We start from the raw sequence: 16,406 nt of genomic DNA, 5'->3' as shown, positions 1-16,406 counted from the left end.
ATTAAAATGGCCAGCAGACACAGCTTCCACATCGTTGACTACGTGGTGTTCGGCGCCACCATCCTCATCTCGCTCGGCATAGGACTTTACTTTGCCATGTCTGGCGGACGTCAGCGAACAACATCCGAGTTTCTGGTCGGAGGACGTGCCATGAAGTTTCTCCCCGTCGCTGTGTCGCTCATGGTGTCGTTTGAGTCGTCGATCATGATGTTGGGCTATCCGGCAGAAGTATACGTATATGGAGCTCAGCTTTTTATAGCTCTTTTTGGTTTCATGGCGGCATTTCTGATATGCAGGGTGTTGATGATACCACTGATTCATCCCCTGAAACTTACAAGCGCTTACGAGGTAAGTTCAGATTAATACAGCGGAACTAGTTTAGACGCGTCAGGAAATCTTTCCAATCAGCCAATCAGCATCGAATCTCGGTATGAGACCTGCGTTGTGTATCTCGCAAAGAAAGTAAAACCATCAGTTCCGAATGTAAATAATAACAGCCGCACCATTACATTGTTGCTCAAGAACCCATGTATCATTTATTTAGACTGGGCGATCACATTATAGCTACCGTCTTTGGAGGGGTTGTCAGATCATCACGTAATTAGTTATCGTACTGGAATCAAACATGTGAGTTGAGGTGAAATGGGGTTAACGTCGCGTCCAAGATTATTGCACTTATATAGCGACGTGCATACACGTGTGTGTGTGTGGCTGCTTGTACTAGTCCGGACTGATGCCGATTTATAGTGCTAGCTCACTGAGATACCATGCCACAGTTTAACATGAATACCCAACTCAGACACAGTATACTGATTCCGAGCCGACCAGTTCTTATTTAGCCACTGAATGCCGAGCGCCAGACAGGGTAACAACAAGTACCATCTTTTAACGTCTTTTGGGATTGAACCCCGGATCTTCCGCTCTCCAGGCGGACGCTCTACCACTACACTAAGGAGGCGGTCTGTAAAACTTGTGATGTTTAATCAGATTTGACAGTGCAGTAATCACTCAATCACTCATCTCAATTACGTACGTAAAGAGTGAAAAGCAATATGAATATAAGAGTATTTAATGAGTACTTAAAATTTTATTAAGGTTTACTTCAGCTGAATCACTAATATATTTATTTTATGTTTTCAGTATTTGGATGAGCGGTTTAAATCACGTACGATCCGTCAACTGGGAACTACCCTTGGCGTTCTATCATACGTAAGCACGGACAGATACGTATAGGAACGATCCATACGCTAATTTCTGGGTTATAGTAGCAGCTTATCAACATATACAAACTACAATAATGCAATTTCAAAATTAAATCTCATAATAATTATGTTTATATTTTGTCATTGGGGGGGGGGGGGGGGGGGGAGAGGTGCTGTCACTAGACTGTGACTAGAGTGGAGCTGTGCCGTCACTAGATTGTGACTAGAGGGGAGCGGTGCAGGCACTAGACAGTGACTAGAGGGGAGCCGTACAGTCACAAGACAGTGACTAGAGGGAAGCGGTGCCGTCACTAGACTGTGATTAGATTTGGAGCGGTGCCGTCACTAGACTGTGACTAGAGGGGAGCGGTGCCGTCACTAGACTGTGAATAGAGGGGAGCAGTGCAGTCACTAGACTGTGATTAGAGTGGAGCGGTGCCATCACTAGACTGTGACTAGAGTGGAGCGGTCCAGTCACTAGACTGTGACTAGAGGGGAGTGGTGCAGTCGCAAGACTGTGACTAGGCAGATTTTTTGTGAAACTGCGCCATCGTATCTCAGCGGGCTAGCACTATCAAATATGCATTGATCCGGACTAGTGCACGCAGCCACACACGCACGTGCATGCACGTCGCAAAATAAGTGCAATCATCAGCAGCCCATGCTTGCCGTAAGAGGTAATTTTACCTATTGTAAGAGGGGACTAACAGGATCGGGTGGTCAAGCTCGGTGACTTTGTTGATGCTTGTCGTCGCTTATGTTATCAATTACTGGCTTGTCAGGTCCTGACTCAATTGTTCTCACCCCGCCGTTATATAGATCGAATATTTCTGAATCCGTCCTTAAACAAGAAACATCAAATCAAACATCTCACCCAAGTTCAAACTATTATACCATTCCAGGTTTTCTACATGGGCGTGGTGATGTTTGGCCCAGCTATAGCACTGGAGGCAGGTACGTGTATGTTTGAAAACATTAAATTATCTGAACAAAAGTGCTATGGTTATAATGTTGTTTATTAATTAATCTATGACAGGGAAGAAACGAATTGTCCAGCCATCATTCTCGCCCTGCTAGCGACGAATAAAGATGAGTGTGTGTGTGAGAGAGAGAGAGAGAGAGAGAGAGAGAGAGAGAGAGAGCGAGAGAGGGGGGGGGGGGGGTTAACGCCGCTTGTAACAGTATTCCAGTCATATCACGGCGTGTCAACTTAATGTGGGAGGAAAGCCCGAAGTGAGTCAGGTCTAAGACGTTTACCACTTCGGCGAAACCCACGAGCGCGGATATGGTGCTGATCACAAACCTAGAAACATAATCGGGGCGAACCGGGATTCGAACCCACAATCATAGGTTTCTGGCGTGCCTAAGTGACGTAACTCTGCACAGCGAATCGCGGCCCCGAATAAAGATTCGTCCTGATTATATTGTGCTCGCCACGCCATACCCGTGTTCATGGGTTCCAGCAAAGTTGTAAACATCTCAGACCTGCATTCAGACAGTTCAGACTTTCCTCCAACATTGCGCCGACATGACGTCATGTTGCTGAAATATAACGCACTCATTGCACCCAAATATATCAGTGACCTCATACAAGAACACATTCCATCCAAGGGCGCAACAAGGGTATTTTTAAGTGAAAGCAAAACCAATGTTATGAAGACGCAAAGCGGCCAGGTCTGGGGGCATGCCACCCGGAATTTAAAAAATATATATTTAGTGCTATTTCCTGCACTTTGGGTCCGTTTATGTGAGATTTTATCTGCAACAAATATTAGTTATTTATGTGTTAAAAAAAATTATGAGTAATACACACATACATATATCGATAATATTACTTATGTGTGTTATTACAGTATGTGATGGTCATGTATATTTTCATATTTTAACGCGAGCCGATCTATCGTTATAATTAGAATAATTTTGAGAGCAGGGTTTGCTTACGTCACAAAACATCTACCACTAAAATCCGAAAGTGCGTAAAGATTCCGATTTTCATGTTAGACAATAAATATCATGAATGAATAATTCACTGCAAAGATAGAAAATATGAGGTTTACTAGTACTTATAAACAAATTGTGCTTTTTATGTGTAAAACAATTTCTTTTCTGCTACAATGCATATTTCGCCCCTGTCATCTCTAAGATAAGGTAGCAAGCATACGTTGTCCGCGCCAAAATAACGTGCCGGCACCTTGATCGGACAGTTGTAAAATCTTGAAGGAATAAAATCTTGCTCTATTTATAGTGACGGGATTTCCCCAGACAGGGTCCATCTTCCTGGTTGCAGCTGCTGCTATTGTATACACAGCCATGGTGAGAAATGACCACTAATTCTCAAAAATAATTATCAATACGTCAATCCTATTTTATTCATACATGTTATATTTTGTGGGTAAAATTTTCAACCCAACCGGTTTATTTTGACGAACCAAGAGCAATACTTTGCAAATCAAGGTTTACCTGTCCATTAAAGTATTTTATCCAAAAAAGGGTCAAATTGAAATGTTATAAACGCCAGAACATGGAACAACCTTTAGAAATAATTGTTATTTGACAATAGTTGAATATATCTGAGAAGTAGCATTAATCTTAAATTGTATGAACCAGGATTGGCCCAATCCTTACGAGTAATGTTACTGGAACGGGTGTATTGTTTGCAGGGCGGACTGAAAGCGGTCATCTGGACTGATGTCTTTCAGGCTGTCGTGATGTTTGCGGGCATGCTCTCCGTCATCATCAAGGTAGGCCTCCTGGGAATGTCATGAAACTGCGATGTAAGTACAGGATAAAACACGCCTCCTCGGTTTGGGTTGAAAGGTAAAACCGGGAGTGAGAGAAAAGCCCGAGCTAAATGTTTTACATTTTTCAGCCAAAACCGAGGAGGCGTGATTAATCAAAATTATTAACCGTTCCACCGGAACGCCCTGGGCATTGTTGATATTGCCTGGCTTGTAAGTTTACCAACATTTTGAAGGGCATTCTGTTACTATAAGTCCTGTTTGCAGCGCCTTCTCAAAACTGGTGCAAAACGAACGTGGTTCTTTTCACATCTTCAATAACGACAGTGGATTGTCCCTTTGTTTTGTGGACCAAACAATCCAGTGATGAGCAAAGATCCACGTTTGTTTGTTTGTTTATTTGTCTGTTTGTTTGTTTGAATGTTGTTTAACGCCGCACTCAGCAATATTCAAACTGAATGACGTCAGTCTGTAAATAATCGAGTCTGGACCAGACAATCCAGTGATTGACATCATGAGCATCGATCCACGCAATTAGAATACGATGACATGCATCAACCAAGTCGGCGAGCCTGACCACCCGATCCCGTTACTCGCCTATTACGGCAAGCATGGGTTGCTCAAGACCTATTCTACCCTGGATGGATCCACATAATGTGGATATGATGTCAAGTAATTAACCAATGCACCTCGTCCCACCCTTGATCCATTTAGTCACCTCTTGCGACAAGCACAGGTTGCTGTCCTTACGGTTTTTTTGTACCTGTGTTAGCAAACTGTGTCGATGAATGCTCAACGTGATTATCGGTGCAAACATATGAGTAAGAGAGTTGGTAAATAAGAATTTACACTACGTTGGAAATCGAACCCGGATCTTCGGCTTAAGGTCGGATGTCAATTGTATCAGCAAATACATGTTTGCCTAATAATGTGTACATGTTCTGCATGGGGTGGGGTGGGGGGCGGGGGGGGCACACCTCGTATTTCTCACAGAACACAAGGCTTCATGTGAAAAAAAAGACCTGCGATGGACATAGGTGAGTGACTGAGTGGGTGAGTATGGTTTTACGCCGCCTTTAGCAATATTCTTGCAATATCAAGGCGGGCACACCAGAAATGGGCTTCACCCATTGTACCAATGTCGGGAATCGAACCCGGGTCATCGGCGTGACGAGAGAACGCTTTAACCACTAGGCTACCCAACCGCCTCAAATAGGGATACGAAAGGTAGTCACGAGATATACGTTAATGCTTAAGTGTTATTTCCTGTATTCCTGTAATATAATATGTCACTTACACTATCATCGAAGGAGTCGATTTTGACCAATCGGCATAAAAATGTCTCCAGTAGGGATAAAAATATTGGCCTTTTTTAAAAGAATCTGTGTATCGTATTTCAGGGCACAATAGACGCATGTGGAATCAAGGCTGTGTGGACCACTGCGGCTAAGGGAGGACGCCTGAATTTCTTTAAGTAAGATTTGACAGTTTCTTCAAATGATACTTATTCTTTTAATAAATTTTCAACATATTCAGATATGATACATGCACAATTTGTGATTGAACTGTTTTGTTTAGGGTTTAATGCCACACTCATCAATATTCCAGCTATGTAGCGGCAGTATGTAATAACCAGATAATCCAGTGACCGATATTATGAGCATCTATGCACGCAAATGGGATATGATGACATGCACCAACCAAGTGAGCGAGCTTGACCACCCGATCCCGTTAGTCGTCTCTTTCGACAAACATAACCGCCTCTTTTGAGGGTGATATGCACAATTACGTGGACCTATGAAATAAAACCTTGCAAAACTATCAGACAAATTGTGATTGTGATCATTTATGTTGAGTGAGTAAGTGAAATATTCCAGCAATTTCACGGCGAGGGGTACCAGAAATGGGACTCACACTGCAGTGTACAGAGCCTAAGCTGGCGTGATGAGCGAATACTTTACCACGAGGCAACAGCGCTGCTCCTTGTCTCAATGAAGTTGCTGCAACTCAGTTGCAAGTCAAATTCAAGACCCTACTTCTGTTAAAATGTACATGTCCGTTTGTTAGCATGAAATGTAGAAGGAGAAATACTCACTCAGCCTAAAATTACTGATCAACAACACACTACTTTTTTCCACGGGACGTTGTCTAACAATCCATGATGTTGTCACCCAGTTTTGACATGGACCCGACTGTCCGTCACACGTTCTGGGGACTGTTTCTGGGGACATTCGCTCGGTCTTCCGGCCTGATCTTTAACCAGTCCACTATACAGAGGGTCTGTTCCACGCCTACCCTCGCAGCAGCCAAGAAGTGAGTCTCAGCAGTAACTGAAAACTACGTTTATAACGAACATGCTACTAACCAACTGCCGGATATAACGAACTGTTTTTGGGTACCGGGTATTTGCTGTATATATGTTTATAACGAAGTTCGGAAATAACATTAGTGGTCCCGTTGAGTTCTTTATAAATGTAGTTTACTGTATTTTATTCGCACTTCCTGTAATTATCTTAAAAAAGACAATATTAAATAGATATCATTGTTTTAATGTTACATAAATACTATCACATGTGTTTATAGTCGCAATCTTTTTGTAGGTTAGTAAATCACCATCGGCAATAACCAATTAGTTAATGAAAGCGCCATAACCTAGTCCATATTCATAACATATAATCTGTCAATACAAAAGAACAACAAGCCTTAATTTTCTGCCCAAACAGACCCCACTTGGCGTAAAGGGCAAACAGCTGTGGAAAAGATGTGAATGGACCACTAAAAATCAGTGATGACAACAGCAATTGAGTCAACTGAACGATTCTGACTGTATCATAAGCATATAAGAATCTACCTTCACTTTGTGCGAGTTCACTGGAGTATGAACGTTCATTGAGTGAGCACTCAGCAATATTCCAGCTATATGACGGCTCTTTGTAAATAATAGATTCTGGACCAGACAATCCAGTGATTAATATCATGAGCATCGATCCACGCAATTGGGATCGATGGCATGCATCAACCAGGTCAGCGAGCCTGACCACACGATCCCATTAGTCGCCTCTTACGACAAGCATAGTCGCCTTTTACGGCAAGCATGGGTTGCTGAAGACCTATTCTACACCGGAATCTTCACGGGTCGCGGCGTTAAGCAACAAACCAACAAATAAACAAACATTTAGTCGCCTCTTTCGACTTGCTGGGAACAAACTGTAAGCCCACAATCTTCAGTGGGCCTCTACGCCATTGTCAAATAAATGGTTTTTACCTATTTCAGTTATTTTATGCCAGGGATTGACATCAAATTGTTTTGTTCTTTGCAAGCAAAGGAGAATTGGATTCAGCAAATCAATAAAAATAATACGCTCCTCAGTTAATTTGCAAAAAAAGGTTTTAAATGTACAAGCAATTTGTAAAGTGAATGCGTGAATAAGACAATTTTTGTCAAGTGATATTGTTTGTCATTTTCAATGGTAACTGAATTCAGGCATCGACTGGAACACCTGTATAACGTTGCTATGATATCTCTGTGCTTCAGAGTGATGCTGATTGTGAGTCCTGCGTTCTGGATAACACTGACAGTGGCCATGATCGAGGGCATCGTCGCATACGCCTACTACGTGAACGTCAGATGTGACCCTTTGGAGTCCGGACAAATACACAATCCGAACCAGGTCTGTTGGTTTATTTGATCATTAAGCAAGTGCAGCATCGCAAGTGTGGATACAGTAGAAGTGAGAGAACCATCCATTGACATAGATCTGGCAACAATTTGGGTTTGATTTAGCCAGATTTTGTCAATTAATTGGTGTTTGTTGAAAACATGTTACGAATTGATTGAGGTAAATGGCATTTTACATGATGGTAAGGAGACTGAAAAAGATATGATTGCGGAACCTTGCCCTTTGGATCCACGAATGTTTCAGAGTCGTTATTGTGTTTTGATGTTAATTAACCAAACACATTATGACAACCTATAAAAAATCGCTGAACTTGAATAAAGTAAAACTGCCTCCGTGGCTTAGTGGTAGGGCGTTGGCCCGGAGAGCGGAAGGTCGGGGTTCGACCCCCTGCTGCGTCATACCAAAACACGTTAAAAGATGGTACTTGTTGTAACCATGCCAGCACTCGGCATTAAGGGCTACAACAAGGACTGGTCGGCTTGGAGGTAGAATACTGAGTGGGGTATCCATGTTAAACTGTGGCATGGTATCTCAGTTGGCTAGCACTCTAAAAACGGCATTAGTCTGGACTAGTACAAGCAGAAACACACACAAGCACATACACTAACTTTTAAAACTCAATTTTAAAAAGCAAAAGTTAGGTTGATTACAAGATATATTGGATAGATATTGATATCCTTAACAGACACTGCTTATCATATGCATGTTACTTGGTACAATCAAGTTGGCCAGCTTGAGATAGTGGCAAGAGTTCAACAGGAATAAAAATTATTATTTTGACAAAATTGTCATGTATTTAGTCCTCTGTGTGTAAACAGCTGTTGAGTGTTCATCCTGAATGCCAGGCTGTCATAGTGAGTAAGTAAGGATGCCACAGTGGGGATATGAGAAAGGAGTGATCTGAGGGCTCGACACGAAACCGAGCCTATACTGTGCCGACCCAACACTGCAACCACAGGGTTGCTTTTAACTTATTGCAAACAACTCAAAGCATGAAACTGTTTTGAGTGGAGTCAATTACACAACAACTGCAAGACTCTTTTGGCATAACAACTTTCTTCACTAAAATGGAAGCCTCTTATGAGGAACATCACAGTTAGAAATACTTTACGGACACTCTGTAATACCTTCGAGAGCTGAATGATCTCTTGTCAGACACTCTCTCACCCAAACACTCATTACTTCGAGCACTCAAGGATCTCCTGCTCTCGAACCCATACACGGTCATTCCTTCGAGGGCTGAATGATCTCCTGTCAGACGCTCTCTCACCAAAACACTCATTACTTCGAGGGCTCAAGGATCTCCTGCTCTCGAACCCATACACTGTCATTCCTTCGAGGGCTTAATGATCTCCTGTCGGACACTCTCTCGCCCAAACACTCATTATTTCGAGGGCTCAAGGATCCTCCTGCTCTCGAACTTATACACTTATATACTTATACTGTCTCATTCATAAACTGTCACTCCTTCGAGGGGTGCAGGATCACTTGTTAGACCCTCTCTCGCCCATACACTGTCATTCCTTCGAGGGCTCAAGGATCTCTTCTCAGACACTATAGATCTCTTATCTATACACTGTCATACCTTCGAGGGCTCAAAGAACTCTTGTCAGACTCTCTTTCACCCATACACTGTCATTCCTTCGAGGGCTCAAGGATCTCTTGTCAGACACTCTCTTTCACCCATACACTGTCATTCCTTCGAGGGTTCAAGGATCTCTTGTCAGACACTCTCTCGCCCATACACTGTCATACCTTCGAGGGCTCAAGGATCTCTTGTCAGACACTCTCACCATACACTGTCATACCTTCGAGGGCTCAAGGATCTCTTGTCAGACACTCTCTTACCCATACACTGTCATACTTTCGGAGGCTCAAGGATCTCTTGTCAGACGCTCTCTCTCCATACACTGTCATACCTTCGAGGGATGAATCATCTCCAGCCAGACACTCTCTCACGGAGACACTCTGTCACATGACAACTCCATCTTGCCTGTTTTTCATAATTTTTTTGTTTCTTTTAGATTATACCATATATGGTAATGGATATTTTCCGGGGCTTTCCCGGAATGCCTGGACTCTTCCTGGCCGCTTTATTCAGTGCGTCTTTAAGGTAGGTCATTCCAGGACTCTCCCTTGTCCCAGTGTGTCTTTAAGGTAGGCTGTGCCTGAATTCTTCCTGGCACGTATTTAATGTAAGTAATGCAAGGTTGTTTTTTATAGTAAGTTCTGCCTGGAATCTTCTTGGTCGCGTTATTCAATGCACCTTTAAGGTAGGTAGTCTACTGGACTCTCCATGTTCTCAGTGGCGTTTTGCGGTAGCTTATACCTAGACTCTTCCTGGTCGCTATATTCAGTGCATCTTTAAGGCAGGTTGTGTACTGGACCCTCCCGGCCCGACTTATTCAGTGTGTCTGTGGGGTATTTATTGTCTCGGAAATCTTCACATGAGCAGCGTTTATCATCTTCCCGAGGCAAGATGTGTTTATGTTTCCATTATAAACTTATTTGCTTTTTAGGACGTGTGGCGACTGTTATAACTTTTTAATAAATTTCTGGAATAAAACACGACTCTTGACTCAGTACTTGGTGAGAAGCATTAAATCCCGTACTTAATTGCACTGTATGTTGGGAGCTTGGTTCTGTATGTCATTGTTTCCGACATGTGGAGCGACGCTGTACATTCACCCTATACAATACATGTCCAGAAGACAATGCGTTACTTTAAACAAGGCCAATTCACAGTTATTATGATTCAGGTATGATTCACCGTCGTCATTAAGCAGAATGCATAACCACTGTTAATGTAATATAAATAAGTCTTATCATTTTGCAACATTCAAATCCTATGCTACAGTGAAATAATAAATAGAAATAAAAAAATCATTTTCAAATTTTCAATAAAAAAGAAATATCAAATTTACCCCCCATATGAAGATCGTCTACTTTCTTAATCATGATGTTTCAGGCGTCCCCTTCCATGAACCTGATAGCGGAATATTGCTAAAAGCGTAAAACCATACTCACTCAAACACTCCTATTCATGCAAAAACCTACCATCTACATAATACGAACAGAACATATACTGGACTGATTCGCGATATATGTAACTAAAACATTTAAGGGAGAACCACATGTATTCTTTCAACAGCACAATTTCGTCTGGACTCTCCAGCCTGTCAGCGATGACCTGGGAGGACATTCTCAAGCCTCGACTACCAAACGTTTCCGACGTGACAGCAACGGTGATAGCTAAAGTATCAGGTGAATGTTACCTCACGTTTAGTGACATGTTATGCTTCACGTAGTTCATGCATATTGAGGCTGTCCTACTTTCACAATGCATCATTTAGTGGGACAGCATTTGCATAGGTGACACATGCACCTGACGAGGGGCTGAGCGATTTTTGAATATAATTGCATCCCGAAAATGATGTGGAAAATGATTTGGCCTCAGATCAGCCCAAAGAAATATAATTATTTTCCACGAGACACGCTAAATGTTCTGAAAATAATGTATTTTGTGTAAAACAATGTATGTTTTGAGGCAGTGTTGAAATAATATTCGTTTATATTATGCCTGGCACTTAAAGAGCAAAAAACAAGGACTGGTCGGCACTGTGTAATGTGACTGAGCAGGGTATTCAAGATAAACTGTGAGCAGAGGGGCGGTATCTCATTGGGCTGGTACAACATAAAGCAAGCGTAGCTCCGGGTTAGTGAAAGCAGCCATACACACACGTGCATGTACGTCGCTTTTTAAGTGCAATAATTGTTTAGGCGACGTTTTGACTTCATATAACTCAACCATGTGGACGTGTTGGCGTGTGTGTGGTGTCGGGGTGACATGTGCCATACCATAAGCTACTCTTTTCAGAGAGTGAGTGAGTGAGTTGGGGTTAACGCCGCTTTTAAAAGTATTCCAGTTATATCACGGCGTGTCAGCTTAATGTGGGAGGAAAGCCCCAAGTGATGCAGGTCTCAGACGTTTACCACTTCGGTGAAACCCACGAGCACGGGTATGGTGATGACAAACCTAGAAACATAATCGGGGCTAACCGGGATTCGAACCCACAATCATAGATTTCGGGCGTGCCCAAGGGACGCAACTCTGCACAGCGAATTGCGGCGCCTTAGACAACTGGGCCACCCGTGCCCCCTCTTTTCAGAGAAGCAAATTGTATTACACTGATCATTTTATTTTCAGTGGTTGTGTTCGGTCTCTTAGCCTGTGGAGTGGCCATACTCATTTCCCTCATTGGAGGAACACTCACGCAGGTGGTGTATAATGTTTTTATTCTTATATTCCTCATTGGAGGAATATTCACGCAGGTGGTGTATAATGTTTCCATTCCGATATTCCTAATTGGAGGAGCTCTCACGCATGTGGTGTATAATGTTTTCATTCTTTTATTCCTCATTGGAGGAACACTCACGCAGGTGGTGTATAATGTTTTCATTCTTATATTCCTTATTGGAGGAACTCTCACGCAGGTGGTGTATAATGTTTTCATTCTTATATTCCTTATTGGAGGAACACTCACGCAGGTGGTGTATAATGTTTTCATTCTTATATTCCTAATTGGAGGAACACTCACGCAGGTGGTGTATAATGTTTTTATTCTTATATTGCTCATTGGAGGTGCTCTCACGCAGGTGGTGTATAATGTTTTCATTCCGATATTCCTTATTGGAGGAATACTCACGCAGGTGGTGTATAATGTTTTTATTCTTATATTGCTCATTGGAGGTGCTCTCACGCAGGTGGTGTATAATGTTTTCATTCTTATATTCCTTATTGGAGGAACACTCACGCAGGTGGTGTATAATGTTTTCATTCTTATATTCCTTATTGGAGGTGCTCTCACGCAGGTGGTGTATAATGTTTTCATTCCAATTCCTCATTGGAGGAATACTCACGCAGGTGGTGTATAATGTTTTCATTCCAATTCCTCATTGGAGGAATACTCACGCAGATGGTGTATAATGTTTTTATTCTTATATTCCTCATTGGAGGAACTCACGCAGGAAGTGTGTAATGTTTTCATTGCTGAAATATCTGATTCGCATCATTTTGGCGACCGTTTAGATAATAGGCTTGTGCAAAGAGGAAAAACAAAAGGATGTTTCACTTGTGCTGAAAATGTATTATTCCTTTATTGACATTTATTCTTAATGAATTCATCATTGCCAGTCACTTGTTATGATGGAAGTTATTTAACTTTGGCCATGTGTCTGTAAATGACAGTAACGTTGAACAAAAGAATGTTTACAAACCGTTTTATATACATACAACGACGGGGCAGAATATTGACACAAAAATTACATTATTTACAACTTCAAGAGAAAAAAACAGTTTGGGCCAAAGACTTGCTCATGGTAATATTTTTTTCTATCAAATGCTTCCCGAAAACATAAAACGAATGTTTCTTCATCGTTTTAATATGAAAGGACGGGATAGGATATCGATATGTACAAAAATACATTTTTTCCAAGTTCAAGGGATAAGAAACAGCTTGGGTCAAAGATTTGCTCATGGTCAAACGTTTCTAAAATGCTTCCTGAAAACAAAAAACTAAAATCTACATTTAGTGTCATTGTAAGTGTAAATCGTGTAATTGATATAACGGCGACATAACGATTTCCGTAACCATTATCATAAGAAATCATTGTACGATTACGAGTCTATCAGAGACATGTGTTTATGAATCACTATGAAATAGGGTTGATGCCAGGTGTCTGACAAAAGATGAGCGTATCCTGCCCATCCGGTGGCACCTGTCACAAACACATGCAAAGGCAAGTCAACTACGCTCGTATCTGTGGCTGAGCGTTCTTGGCATCGCTTTCGTGCTGATCGTGGGGTTCTTCGTCAGCTGGGCGACAGGTAGGGAGTACTTAGGGGAGAGACCACCTAAAAATCGCGTGTGAGGGATTCTGGTATTTTTGTTGGAGACAACATATTATTTCCGTCACTGCTTCAAAACATACAATCTCTTTCTCTGAAAGGAGGCACCAAATAAAATATTTTAATCACAATTTCAGGATACTACCATCTCCAGTGAACAATTTTATCTTTTGGAATACCTCAGACCAAATTATGTATATACATAATTGTTCACCTGAAATAACACGAGAACATATGGAGCAAGTCAAAATAGGGACTGCATCGGACATCAATTTTGTCACTGATGCGTCAATTTGGAAATTAAGTTATTGTTATCATGTTTCCATTCGGAACAGAAAGTCGACAGATTTAAGGTTTAATATGTTTTATTCAACACAGCTGAAAGCAACATGCCTTCGGATGGATTTTATATTCTTATTGTAAGGTCTTGATAAATCTTCATATCTAATGAACCGTCTCTGTGGTCTAGTGATAGAGCGTCCGCCCGGAGAGCGGAAGGTCCGGGGTTCGATCCCCGGCCGTGTCATACCAAAAGACGTTAAAAGATGGTACTTGTTGTTACCCTGTCTGGCGCTCGGCATTAAGGGGCTGGTCGGCTCGGAGTCAGTATACTGTGTCTGAGTGGGGTATTCATGTTAAACTGCGGCATGGTATCTCAGTGAGCTAGCACTATAAATCGGCACCAGTCCGGACTAGTACAAGCAGCCACACACACACACACACACACACACACACACACACACACACAAACATGTGTGTGTGCATGCACGTCGCTATATAAGTGCAATAATCTTGGACGCGACGTTAAACCCTATTTCACCACCAGATCTAATGGGTATGTAAATAATTTGATATAACGTCCACCCTCTCCAAATGTTATGAACATTGGATGTTTATGTCATTCAATTTTGGCATTTATTTTGTTTATGACAGGGTTTAACAGAGATGGGAGCCTCGATCCTCGCTATGTCATATTTCTATCTGACGTCCTCAGAAATATGCTGAACTGCTGGAAAAAGACCAAGATAGATGAGGTATTCACATGAATTTCCCATATGTCGTTCAGACACGTCTCCGTGCGTGAATGCTACTTGATTCCTACAGTTTGTGCTGCTAAATGTATTTCGTAAAGGCTGGTAATTTGATAAATGTAAAGGCTGTTTCATGCTTCCTAAATAAATTACCCACATATATTTTTCAGAAGGCTGTAACGCAGGACAGTACCTACAAAACCGTGATTGGAATAGAAACCGGACCAACAGCCGAGACAGAACTACCACTGCTTGCTACGTCCGGCAAGGACAGATCTGCTTCTGATGTTCCCTCTCACACCAAAAAGGACGAAACTTAGTCCTGTGTGTGTTGATAGTTTGATAGGCACCTGCAAAAACAGGCAAATGTCCTCCTCGGCGGTAAACAACTATGTGGAACGACAAGCTACGTCCGTCTTATTTCTTATAAAGCACATTGGATTCCAATCTCGGGTAATCACAGAATGTTATGGAGTTGACAGTACCTCGACATCGGAGAGAAGCGTTCGTAAAATAGCACGACTACAATTTAACCGAGAATGCTGTGTTGATATGGGATATTGGATATCTATTGCTCTCCTAATGTGTGTGTGCTGAGATATAGGAAAAATTATCGAAAAAATCAGATCAGGCGCTAAAACAATCGTATGACGCGGAACCTCGTTTTCAATCGGTTATCGGCTCAACACGTGGTTTTCGGACATTGGTCGAAGCGTGTCATCTCGGTATTGGCGCCTCTGAGCGTTGTCCATCAATCTTACATACCTTGGAGAGATATCAAATCGTCTTTATGTCGTCGGTATAAATCTCATCGTCGGCTAGTCGTAGAAAGCAACTACATTGAATCGGGTGGTCACAGGCTCATGATCAGTGCCTTGCCTGAATGCTTGCCATTGCACCCGACGAGACGGGATGTTACTGATGAAGCCAGACACTGGGTTGACTCAAACATTTACAGACCGCAGTGATATAGCTGGCACATGGCTGAGTGTGGCGTGTAAATACACACAAACACACATACATATCATCATCATCATCATCATCATCTGCTCAATGTTATAACAGGGAAATCAATAGAGGACAGTTGTCTTGTCTTGTCAGATCTAGAAAGTGTTAATCTTATCATGTGACTGGTATTTGCACGAGTGGAACAGCCACAAGTTAACACTTAACTTTGCAGATAAGATGAACATTGTGTGGTTGACTAGAAAATTAAAAATGTTCCGCTTATTATGAAAGTTGTTCGGGCATTAAGCGCTATTTCTACATGTTATTTTACTCGAGTGAAATATCGATTATATATACTCTTAAAAAAAGAAACGCTAAGTCAGTTTTGTGTTAGGTAGGAAAATATATTTATACGAGGAACCGTACAAGGTATGGAGCCAAAATGTTTTGGGGAGAACACTTGGTGATTGTAGTCATCTCAGTTATCGGTACATAGGAAAAGTCCAAGGTGAAGGTCCGTTCGAATCGATAGCGGCCTGACATCTGCCAATGGAAGAGACGATTATGCGAATCACATCCTGGGGTATGATAGTCAACTCGGCCTGCAACACAAAAGTCAACAGCTGCAAAGTCTGGGGTTGTGGTTGACGTCTGCGTAGCCGTCTATCCAATTCATCCCATAGGTGCTCGCTCTATCGGGTTCAAATCCGGGGATCTGGAGGGCCAGGGGAGAACATTAACCTTGTTGTTGTATATACAGGCTCTTGTGATCCGTGCTGTATGCAGTTGAGTGTTGTCCTGCTGGAATACACCGTTGCCGTTGGCTGCAATTGGGAGGACGTGTGGTAGGAGAATTTCGTTAATGTATCGTTGAGCCTTAAGATTGCCCTAGATATCAA

General features: G+C 42.1%; 2 protein-coding genes across 2 annotated transcripts in view; both read left to right on the top strand.

The window, feature by feature from the left end:
• The first annotated feature begins 290 nt into the window (after positions 1-290).
• Positions 291-16,406, top strand: part of LOC139447780 (uncharacterized) — a 32,941-nt gene continuing 16,825 nt past the window's right edge. The window contains exons 1-5 of the mRNA XM_071229275.1: positions 291-348; positions 3,448-3,515; positions 3,863-3,943; positions 5,341-5,414; positions 6,116-6,253. Of these exons, the coding sequence (XP_071085376.1) occupies positions 291-348; positions 3,448-3,515; positions 3,863-3,943; positions 5,341-5,414; positions 6,116-6,253 (419 nt within the window). The remainder of the gene's footprint in view (positions 349-3,447; positions 3,516-3,862; positions 3,944-5,340; positions 5,415-6,115; positions 6,254-16,406) is intronic.
• LOC139447820 (uncharacterized) lies at positions 7,456-14,879 on the top strand. The gene is made up of 5 exons (XM_071229304.1): positions 7,456-7,611; positions 9,645-9,733; positions 13,356-13,507; positions 14,462-14,562; positions 14,730-14,879. The coding sequence occupies exons 1-5, from the start codon at positions 7,456-7,458 to the stop codon at positions 14,877-14,879; spliced, it is 648 nt and encodes a 215-aa protein (XP_071085405.1).

This window comes from Haliotis cracherodii, unplaced genomic scaffold, assembly GCF_022045235.1.
Source record: "Haliotis cracherodii isolate W230 unplaced genomic scaffold, xgHalCrac1.p SCAF_7, whole genome shotgun sequence".
Lineage (NCBI taxonomy): Eukaryota > Metazoa > Mollusca > Gastropoda > Lepetellida > Haliotidae > Haliotis > Haliotis cracherodii.
The sequence above is the reverse complement of the archived record's forward strand: the minus strand, read 5'-3'. Positions and strand labels throughout refer to the sequence as shown.